This window comes from Dipodomys ordii, unplaced genomic scaffold (genome assembly GCF_000151885.1).
Source record: "Dipodomys ordii isolate 6190 unplaced genomic scaffold, Dord_2.0 Scaffold15, whole genome shotgun sequence".
Classification (NCBI taxonomy): domain Eukaryota; kingdom Metazoa; phylum Chordata; class Mammalia; order Rodentia; family Heteromyidae; genus Dipodomys; species Dipodomys ordii.
Window position 1 is genome coordinate 13,727,482 of NW_012267231.1, and position 11,175 is coordinate 13,738,656.

Consider the following 11,175-nt stretch of genomic DNA (forward strand, 5'->3'; position numbering starts at 1 on the left):
ATGGTTTCCAGGCAGGAGGCTCAGTGTCTGCAGAACAAACTCTTCTTCTTGGACGCTGACCAGGATAGGGCCTGGTGCCCATGGGAATCTAACACACAGACCTGACCCCCTTCACCCCCGCCCCCATGTCCCATCACCAGGCAGCCCCACAACCCAGACCCCAGCCCTCTTGGCTCACTGAGTAATATCTTCAGCGGACAAAAAGCTCAAAATTAGGGTTGGTGAGAACAGAGCATTCTCCATTACTGCACAGGGGGTGTGCCTCAAAACCTGCCACTGGTGGCCCACACCTGTAATCCCAGCTACTCAGGAGGCTGAGATCTCAGGATTATGGTCAAAGCCAGCCCAGGCAGTGAAGTTGGGGCACCAAAAAAGCTGGAAGTAATTCAAATGCGAGAGCACCAGCCTGGAGCCAAAAATAAAAATAAAAAATAAATCTCAGGATCAGCTCCCCCCCGGGCGCCGAGTTCAAGCGCCAGGACTGGCACATGAACACACACACGCGCACAACAAATCAGAGCAACCAGCCAATCAGACAGGTGGAGGCAGGGCGGTCCCCAAGATCCAACCCCAGGGGAACACTGCCTTCGAAAGACAAGAGAAAGAGACAAAAAAGCCAAGCGGGAAGAGGAAAGGGAGAAAGGAAGAAAGCCCCTTGGAAGTGTCTGGGAGAGCATTTGTTGAAAACACCATATTGTGCCTTTAAGCATATAAAAACAAGGCCCTTGAGCAGGCCCTGCTCTGCACACAATTATGGGTGCTTCTAGCCGTCTAGCACCGCTTCAAGTGAGCTCTTAAGCCAGGCTGTCAATGGCGTGTTGAAAGCTATTTTGCTGGCTGCTATCATTAATAGTGAAGTGGAGAGCCCGGGCGGATGGGAATTAAACCTGGGGGAAGGGCCGGCCAGACCCAGTCATTAGGGAATTACCAGGATGAGACGGAGAGACGAGGCCACTCTCAAGCCGGCACATTACCAGGGGGGGGGGAAGGGGGGGAGCCACAGATGCCCGCCTGGGGTGTCCCCCACCCCAGCCTGCAGCAGATGGACTGGGGCCAGCCCTGGAGAGCCACAAACAGCGGGAGCCCCCCCTACCCCGCCCCCCAGCAGGGTGGCGTGGTGAAAGGTAGAAGTGTGGACAGAGGCCTCAGAGACAGCTGGGGCTTCAAAATGTCACCACCTCACTCCGTTCCCTGCCTCGGGCCACTTTAGAGAACATGGTGGCTTCCCCAGCTTGAGGGCCTGATCCCCCACTTTAACAGGACTGAGACCCCGCCCCTTTCCCAGTTGGAGAGAAGCAGGCAGGTTGAAGGTCATCATTCTCTACCACGGCCCCCTTCCCCCATCCCAGGCAACTTATTCTGCCTATTTCTCTGGGTGACCCACCCCCCACCCAAGGCCCTCCAATAGCCATTTGGGGAAACGAATCCAAGCCCCCCACCCCAACATTTCACTGATGAGGACACTGGAGGCAGAAAACAGTGTGCAGACCAGCAGTCTGCCGCATCTGATGAAAACCCCACTTCCTACCTCAGAACTGGGGCTCAACCGCCTGCTATCTCTGAGTGGGGAACCCAGTGCTTGCTGTGGCCAGGCCCCCTGGCCACACAAAGCACCAGCTTCTGCCCCTGCCACCCAACCAGAGGAGAGTACCGAGACCAGGCGCTCAGAGGCCAGGCAGGTTAAAGTGTTCTCGGTTACCTTTCAGCTCCCAGTGGCCCAGGATTTATTTCGTACAGACACAGAAAAACATCCTTGCATACTAAAAAAGGAATTTGTTCCATGAATGCCTCCCTTCTTTCAACAAAATGGGGGGGAAAAAGCCCTAGACACCGTTGGCTCATGCCTGTAATCCCAGCTACTCAGGAGGCTGCCATCTGAGGATTGAGATTCAAAGCCAGTCCAAGAGACTTTTATCTCCAATTAACCACCAAAAAGCCAAAAGTGGAGCTGTGGCTCAAGTGGTAGAGTGCTAGCCTTTAGCAAAAGCTCAAGGACAGGGCCCAGACCTAGAGTTCAACTCCCAAGCTGGACAAAAACAAAAAAGGACTCAGGAAATTGCCCCTTTCAACACCTCATGGGATGGGGAAGAAAAGTGCCAGCCTACAGCAAAAAAGCTAAACAAGAGCACAGGGTCCTAGGTTCAACACACACACACACACACACACACACACACACACACCACAACTCATGCCTGTAATCCTGGCTATTCATCAGGAGGCTGAGATCTGAGGATCACAATTCAAAGCCAGCCTCCAGCCTGGGCAGGCAAATCCAAAACACTCATATCCAATGAACCAGCAAAAAGCCAAGAGTGGAAGTGTAGCCAACATAGTAAACCACCAGCCTAGAGTGGGAAAAACAAAACAACCACAACAACAACAAACGCAATCAAGAATGCAAGGTTCTGAGTCCTAGTACTGCCTGTTCTCTCCCTCTGTAAAGTGGAAAGGGTTCATCTGCCCCATAGCCAGGGTCATCTAGAGAAGCCAATGCCCAGGAAACAAAGAAACACACACTGTGGGTGTCTACCATCAGCTGAACAAAAGGAGCCCACAGGGGTGGCTGAAAGGGGGGGCAGGTGGTCTTGAGAGGTGGTGGCCTCTCCCCAGGTGGACAGGACAGGATGGGCTCAGTAGTCCTGAGCTAGAGAAGGCTGGCACCCAGCGAAAGATCAGAGGAGGAGCGATCAGGTAGGCGGGCAGGCAGGAGTGCGAACCTCCATATATAAGTTGGGATCGGGCTTCTGGAGTCTTGCTAAAAAGAGCTCTGGGACTGGAAGGCCTTCTCTTCCCCCTTCCCATGCCTCAGTTTCCCTACTTGTGAGTTGAAAAGTGCAGATGAGAAGCCAAAGGGCTGATCAAGCTTCCAGACAGGGAAGGAAAGCAAGACTGCATGGTGAGCAGGTAAATGTGGGCACCTAGTGTGCATGGCACCCCCCCCCCAGATCCCCACACCTCAGCATGCTTTGCACACGTTGGTGCTTGCCAACAGAGAGTAAGGTCAGACTGGCAGACTCTTCCAGCAGCATCAGCACCAAGGCACTGCCCAGGTACCTCCATGGCTGGGTTTTTTTTTAAGCTGGTCTTGTTGTCTGGGCAGTTACCGTAGGAACAGGGCAGAAAATGACAGCAACAGGTCAGCCCTTTTGGCCCTACCCCAGCCCTCCCCGGCCTCCCTACCCCATGGCTGAAACACCCTGGCCTGAAAGGCCTAGCCTGGAAGAGACGGTGACCTCTGGAAGTTCCAGGCCAGGCCTGTGATTCTATAATCTCTGCTGTGCCATAATTAAGGAGGGAGGCAGAAGAGTAGAAGGAGAAACCACTTATTACTCCTCTGGGGTTTAACAGCTTAGGGGGGCGGGGGGAAAAAGGAGAGAGGGAGACAGAGAGACACAGACAGTTTAGTGTCAACTTCCAGCACAACTGGCCTGAGGCACCTTGGTTAATACTTGGGGGCTTGTCTGGTAGAATGGAGACTCCCAGCTAATCGTCATTTCCTATAAATCTGAGCTCAGGACCACCACACACTTCTCTAGTACAGGCTGTCCCGTCCCCCGCCCCCACCCTGTGCTCAGAGATGAAGCATCCAGCCTGTTTGTTCCAGGCAGATCTAATCACACCACACGAACAGTCAAGTCTAGAGGGCAGGACACTGCATGAATAATTCAAGCACTCGAGTCACTTGATTGTGCCTGCAGATAAAACACCAAGTCAACCGCTAAACAGGTCAGCTGATAAAACTTGTTTGCTCAGGCCTAACCACCCTCTCCCCCCCCCCAGATGCACTCAGGGCCCACACTACAATTAGTGGTGGGGTTTTCTGCCTGCAGAACCTCACACACCTAGGGAGTGGCCAAAGCCATTAGGTCAGGCTTCCTCCACCCCCACTCCTCTCCCTACCACAGGCTCTTCTCACCCAGCCCCGGAACACTCAAGTGGGCCAGGAAGGGACTGGAGGAAAAAGGTGAGGCTGCTTTCAGGAGGCTGGGGCTGGAATCTGAGTCCAGGCTCAGCTTCCCTGGTGCCTCAGTTTCTCTGCCAGTCAAAAGAAGACCTGGAATCCCTCCCCAATCACTTGGAGGCTGAAGAGGATGGAGTCCAAAGTGGCCAAACCCAGGCATGCTCCTCCTAAGAGGATGTTCTGGAGAATGGCCACAAATCCCAGACGCACACAGCTGCTCCGTTTCTGGGTACACAAACTACCCTGCCAACCGTGCTAGGACGTTTAACCCTTCTGAGAGCGCGGAACATAGGCCAGCCGGCTGAGGTAGCTTCCTCCTGCGGCCAAGAGCGATCCACACCCCCAGACTTGAAGGACCCCGCCCACACAGACCTCAACATGCAAAGACATATTACACCTTCATTACAAAGCTCTTAGAATAACTGCTGCTATAAATTTTAAACCTGGGTGCAATTATCCTCTCTAAACACACCCAAGATACTAAGCAGGGGCAGGGAGAGGAGGAAGTGGCAACCTTGCGTAACACCCCAAGGTTCCTAAAACACGTGGGACACCCCCCCCTCAGGTTTCATCACCCATATTTCTCCCTGTGGCTAGTCAAACCTGGTCAGTTCTGTCCAGCATGAGGTCAAAACTACCTCCATCTAATATTCTCCCAGGAGAAACTTTACATCCAAAGCAATATCTATTTATTATTCCTGGGGACAGGAGCAGCAGAACCATGGCCGCCCTCCTGTGCCTTCCTAGAGAACTAATCAGCCGGAAAGTCACAAGCTGGCTTCCCAATAAACTCAAGCCCCTTTCTGGCTATCCTTCACCCAACAGCCAATGGCCAAGGCGCCCCCACCCCCCCATCCCAGAGGAACACAAAAACTACAGATTCAAAAAGGCTCTGTCCAAAGTCACTGGAGCAAGCAGGAATCTGTTTCTCCTTCCCTGGGCAGAGGGGAAGGTGCGGCAGGGAGGGACACCTGCCCACCTCACCAGCCACAGGTCCCCTTCTCCCCCCCCCACTTTAAAAAGCAAAACTTAAACCTTGTAAATGACTTGTTAATTTAGAGCAGAAAATCCATTCAAGTCACGGTCACCAAAGGCTAGAATGAGTCAACAGCCTTCTGAGATTTCAAGAACACCAATTGTTAAAAAGAACAGCCAGCCTGTGCCATTTATCCGTGCCAAGTCACCGCTAATCATGGCCAAGCCAAATTATAGGCAGCCTCTCCTCAGAACACAAATACACAAACAGGCCTCTCCCACAGCCTAGCCCGGCACTGGACTGGTTACTGATAGGCACCCAGATAAAGGGTGTTTGTATTTGCTCGGTTTGAGGTAGACTGTTATTACAAGAGTGACAATGGGAGGGAGTTTACATATCCATCAGAGCGCACCACACTAGCTAGCTAAACTGGTTTGACTTCAGGATTTCAAAGCTGAGCTCAATCCCAGCCAGCTCAGCCTCCAAGGCTTCCTTGGCTAAGCTGTCCCCAGGCCAGGCCAGGCCAGGCCAGGCCAGGGCAGGGAGCTTCAGCTTCCTTCTGTGAAATGGGGACACCACGACCTTCAATTAGGAAGAGATGAGAAAGCTGTCTCCTATGTACAAAGTGACACTGGCTAGCTACCCTCCACTCTGGCTTCTTATGTTATTAAGCCGTTAGTGACTTCATTCCCTTACATTTCGACAGCTCAGCCTGGCTTTTAAGTTCCTCCGAGTTTAATCTTATCAAGGCAGGACATCATATTTTTGCAGAGAGAGAGAGAGAGAGAGAGAAAAGCAGTGAGAGACAGGCAGAGACAGAAACACTGAGAGATTGAGAGGCAGAGACAGAGAGACACCAAGTCAAAGACAGGGAGAGAGACCCCTCCAGCATTTCCTCTTGAGAATTTTACATTAGCACAGATGAAAGCAGCCTGCCACTCTAGATTCTAGTTTGTAAAGCAGATCCTGAGGTACAACTTTCTCTTTTGATCTTTTATCTGCCACCAAGATCCAAGACCAGGACTGAACTCCACAAGCTCAAAACCTCCACAGTCCTAGCAACCAGCAAAATCTCAGCACCTGCGTGCTTCAAGGACTGGAACCATTTGGGCCCTCAAGCAGCAGAAGAAACAGAAGAATGGGGGGCAGGGGAGAAACATAGAGCATCCCCTGGGAAATGCATTCCTTAAAGAGAAAAGCACTTACCTGTTTGTGCATTTCAATATTCAAGCCGTAGGACATCTCATAATACTAAAAGCAAAAAAGAAGAGCCATAAACAAACACAGAAATCCACTCGGTTTTTCAAAATCTGTTGGGTTTTTTTTTTCTTTCTTTCTGGAGAAGTTTTTGGACCAATTATAGTTTTATGATATTGAAGTTTCAGGTCAACCCCCTGAGAGGTTTAAGGTTGAGTGAAATCTCAACCCCTTAGGGAGGAGAGGAAAAAGCTCAGGGCTTTCAGAAGGCCCTAGTACTGACTGGTCAGACACCCGGGGGGGAGGAGGATGCCTCATCCCTGCTGGCTAGATCCCAGGCAGAGAAAAGTTTCCCAACATTGTCCCAGGAGGTCCAGGAGCTCATCATTCCCTGCCTACAGGTCCTACCCACCACCCCAGCCACAGTAGAGCCGGCTGCTTCCCCACCCCCACCTCCTACCCCCAAATCTGCAAAACACAAATGACAGGCCTACGAGGTAGAGCAGAGAGGCCTTGGGCGGCCTGGATGCGGGTGCCGGGGATGGAGAAGGGAAGAGGGCTGAGGGTGCCCCACTGACCCAGCTACCCTGTGGCCAAGTCCCAAGGACCCCCACCCTGCCCATCCTGCCCTCCGGGCCTCCTCACCATCACATAATGGCGCTGCATCTCGGTCTTCTCGTTGGCCAGCTTGTCGTACTCCACTTTGAGGCTGTGAGGGCAAGAGGAGGCCCGCTCAGGCCTGGGGCCCGCACAGCAAGGGGCCCGTCCCCTCCCCAGGGGGACCTCGTTATCCCAAGACCAGGGGGGATTTTAAACAACTTCCCTCAGGCCGGGCTACAGGAGATGAGGCACCTCCACCTAGGATACTACGCTTCGCAGGGACTGGGGACACCCCCCGCCCCTCACCTGTGATACTGAGCTTGCAGGAACTGGAACTCGTCTTTGATCCGGTCACAAGACTCGGCCACCGTGAATTTAAATCCGGGCTGCCCGGGTTGATGGGGAGCCTGGAGCCCGGGGGGAGCAGACAGAGAGGGCCGGGATATTAGACGCACTCCCCGGCCCGAGCCCCCCGGAAATGCCACCCCGCAGCCCCGACCCCTTCCCGGCAAGTTTCTCCTACCCTCCACAGGTCCTCCCGACCCCCGTGACCCCGCCGCGGCCGGGGCTCCAGTTCCCAAGCCGGAGGGGGCGGGGAGGCTCGGGAGAGGGGGGCGCACCTCCCCTCCCACACCCCGCCGCAAAGGCCGCCCCAACCCCTCGGGCGCAACTACCCCGGCTCTCCACGGCGCCCCCCGAGCCGCCCCTTTGTGTGTGCGCGCGCACTGCGCACACGTATACACACGCACACGTATACACACGCACACGCGCGCGCGCGCCCAGGCACACAACCACGCACCCAAGTACATACACACACACACACGAGCACACACACCAACAACTACACGCACACGAACGCGCGGCGCCCGTACAGGCACCGAGCAGCCGGAGGAGCGGGGCCGCGGCGCACAGCCCGGCCGGGCTCACCCCACTGTGCGGTGCTTACCGGATGTCGGCCTTGCGGATACATGGCAGGGAGGGGTCGCGGTTCCGAGGGCGGGGAGGCGCCGGGAGCCCGCGCCGGGGAGGCGCGGGGGAGCGGGGAGCCGAGCCCGAGCGGGGGCCGGCCGGGGAACCGGGAGCTCGGCCCCGGCCCCCCCAGCCCGCTCTCACTGGGAAATCCCACAGCCGGGCGCCCGCCCCAAGTGCAGACAAAGAGCCGCGGAACGGGCGGCAAAGTCGCCGGCTGGCGCCGAGGCCCGCGGCAGGCGCGGGCTTTGTGCTCCTAGGGCTCGGCGGGCTGCGGCCGGCCGCCCTTCCCCGGCTGCGTGGACGGCGTCAGGGCCCTGGGCTGCGCGGACATCGTGGGCTCTCCGATGAGTCCGGTGCGGGGTCCGAGGCCGCTCAGGGCGCGGAGGTATCCAAGACCACCCCGGGCATCCGGGGAGCGCGGGTCCGACCCCAGAGGCGGCGGGGGCCGGGGCCGGGTGGCCAGAGAAGGAAGCGGACGGGCTCTGGGGCGGCGGCGGCGCGGAGCCGCAGGGGAGCGGGGGTGAGGCCCAAAGCCCGGCGAGGACGCCCCGACACCCCTCTTCCCTCGAAGACGAGCGCCTGCGGTTCCGGCCGCCGCCAGCCCTTCTTCCCAGGGCCGAGGAGCAACTCTGGGCTCAGCGGGTGCAAATCCACCACCCGGGCATCCTAACTCCAAGCGGGCACGGGAGGCCTCGGCCAACGGGGATCTTCGCTGCGCCCGGCTCGAGTGCCGCGTCCCCGGCGAGGGACGCCCGAAGCCACCGCCGCGGCTGCCTCGGAGCGAGCAGGGCTTGGAGACCGCGGGCGGGGAAGAGACGCAGCCGAGACCCGGAGCTCTGTGGCTTCTTCCTTCCTTCTCCTTCCTTCTTCCTTCCCTTCGGCCCGGCACTCTTCTAAACGCGGCCCGACGAGCCCCCAGCACACACACACCAGAGAGGGGGGTGGGGGGGGGAAAGTGGCCTGGACTTGCGGATACCACACACAGACAGGCGCGGGGGACGAGCACGAGGTCCGAACTGCCGCGAGAGCAGTTCCAAATAGGGACTAAAAAGTAACAAAATAATGTGGCAGCTTCTCCTGGAGCTGGCCAATGGGAGCTCGAGGATCCCACGTGGGGCCGCGAGAGACGGCCGGGGATTGGATGCTGCCGGGCGCGACGTCACAATGCCCTCTTGTGTCTAAAACTATGCATGAAAAGTAGCAATCAGGCCCTACCCGCTGGTGACTTTCGCAGGGGAGTGAAAAACAGCGCTCCTCAGATCAGGAATTAACCGAAAGACATATAATAAATAGATATATATTATAGGCCTGGACTGCTAGAGGTTTGTGTTTTTTTTTGTTTCCTCCCCTCTACTTTTTTTCCCACGATCTGCTAGCAAATAATTATTTGGCGGGAGGCAGAAAGAGAAGACAGAGGAATAACAACAAAAGAAAAAGAAGAAAAAAAAAAAAGACAAGCTGTACAATCCTCAAAACCTGTGGCTGGTAGTAATGTATCAGTTTGTTGTGCCGTGCAGGCGAACCGTTCTCCCTCTAATCTCATTAGGTCTGCAAAGCGGCCCAATTAGGTACTATAAAACAAACAGAATCACTTTGTCACTTTGTTTTCACTTCAGAAGATTTAGGACCGATAAAATGGTGGTTCCTCAAAGTTGCCTCCCACCTTGCTTCGAACTGGGGGTGGGGGTCCCTTTCTTCGCCCCTTCCCTGCCCCCCTCTTCCAGCCCCCAGCTCTGCTCCTTTGTTCATTCGCCTTTCTTCACCGAAAGCCAAGTAAACAGCGGCTGCCTGAGAGGGGAAGCTGAGGTCTGGCTGGGCGGGCAGCACAGATGGAGGCCCGGCTGCCCGCCCGCCCAGGCTCCGAACACCGCCGGCCCTCACTCGGGGCTCCTTCCCCGTCGGTGACCGCGACGTCCCGGCCGCAGCCCGGCCGGAAGGGCTCCTGGCTGCGCTCCTGGCCCGAGGGACTGGAGAGCAGAACGGGGTCAGGGCCTAGCCGACCGCGACCCGGGAGCTCAGAGTTCCGACAGGGTTTACTGGGCCGGCCCCAGGCTGCCGCAGCCCCACGCGGGCCGCCCGTCTCCGCGGATGCTTCAGGCCCCCGCGTGCACCCCGTAGGCCCCCTGCGCGGACGCACTGACCCCGGGGCCCGTTTGCCCACAGCGGACAGCGCGGTTCCCGGGCGACCCGGGTCAGATCAGGACACCGACGGCAGGGATCAGGGGTCCCCGGCCCTCCCCGTCCCCTCCCCGGCCCGCGCGCGCCCCTAGGCGGCGGCCAGCGCGCGCACGCGGCCGCGCGCCCGGCGATCTGCATTCTCCCCCCCCCCCACGCCCCCATTAGGAGCCCGAGGTTCGCGTTTGCATCTTAATGAGGAGCCGGAGCTCGGAGGCCCGAGCGCGGGAGGCCCCGCTCCGGCCGCCGACCCTGCTCCCCTTTTTGTTTACTCCCCCCAAATAAAAACATAAATCGTGTGCGGCGCGCACGGTAAAGGGGAAGGTGGGGGGAGGGTTAGGGAAAAGCCCAGCTCGACAGATGCGAGCATCTGGCCTCGGCATTCATTAGACACAAAATGGCTCCTCTCCGGAGCTTCCTTGTCCCCGCCCCCTTCACCGCCCTCCCCTGACGTCACGGGAGGGCGCACCCGCATCCCAGACGCCCCGCCCCCTTCTCCCCTTGGCCCCCCACGTGGGAAACGCGGGCCACGCCCATCAGCAAGCCCACAGGACCAATCACAGGTAAGCAGAAGAGCTACTCGCTACTGATTGGCGAAGGGGCCGGGAGCTGTCAGTCCTGGGCCAGAGCTGTCAGTCAAAACCACGCGGGATGGGGGAGCGCTGACAAATGCCGCGGCTTCAGAGCCTCCCGCTTGCAAATAGTGCTTGGAATGGCTGCTTAATTAGCTTTGAATGGCTTTTCCTTCCAGCTCAAACAATCTGTCACTACCATGTGGTAGAAAGGAGCCGTGCATAAAAAAGTAAGCAGAGGCTAAATATCAATTTGATTTTGTGTATCAAAGGAATATTTTATTTTTCTCCCTAGTAATGAAACGTATCAATTTAAATAATAAAAGGTAAAAACACACACAAACCCGAGCGGGGTGGGGGGGGGATTAAAAGAATGAAAAAGAGAAGAAAAAGAGAAAGATGAAAAACTAAAAAAAAAAAGAAGAAGAAAAAGAGAAGAAGAAAAGAAAGGAAAAGAAAACCCAAACTCCACCGCATCCCGACTCCTTCGCAAGCCTGAAAATAGGTAAATTCTCCGGATCACTTTCTGGAGGGAGTCTGAAGACTTCCCCCCCACCCTCCCCCGGCCCGCTTGAGCCCCGCTTTGGGTGTTTTGTGGTCCTCGTGGGGCCTGGCTGCAGTGCAGGGGAGGAGTGGGGTGAGGACGGGCCCCCGACGGGATCTCTTTGAAGCTGCTAATCAAAGTGCAGGGGGGGGACGGGAAGACCCCTTAAACTGGGGGT

At 56.7% G+C, this 11,175-nt stretch overlaps 1 protein-coding gene across 13 annotated transcripts in view; it reads right to left on the bottom strand.

Moving 5' to 3' along the window:
- Tle3 (transducin-like enhancer of split 3) overlaps nt 1-8,077 on the bottom strand; it is a 38,485-nt gene extending 30,408 nt beyond the window's left edge. For 10 of the 13 annotated variants that reach the window (XM_013012104.1, XM_013012099.1, XM_013012101.1 and 7 more), the window contains exons 1-4: nt 7,681-7,762; nt 7,041-7,141; nt 6,780-6,843; nt 6,144-6,188 (exon numbers count right to left, since the gene is read on the bottom strand). In XM_013012104.1, the coding sequence (XP_012867558.1) occupies nt 6,144-6,188; nt 6,780-6,843; nt 7,041-7,141; nt 7,681-7,704 (234 nt within the window). In that variant the 5' untranslated portion in view covers nt 7,705-7,762. Of the gene's footprint in view, nt 1-6,143; nt 6,189-6,779; nt 6,844-7,040; nt 7,142-7,680 lie in introns of all 13 variants that reach the window. The other 3 variants (XM_013012102.1, XM_013012096.1, XM_013012091.1) reach the window with 1 other exon arrangement.
- Between the last annotated feature and the right edge of the window lie 3,098 nt (nt 8,078-11,175).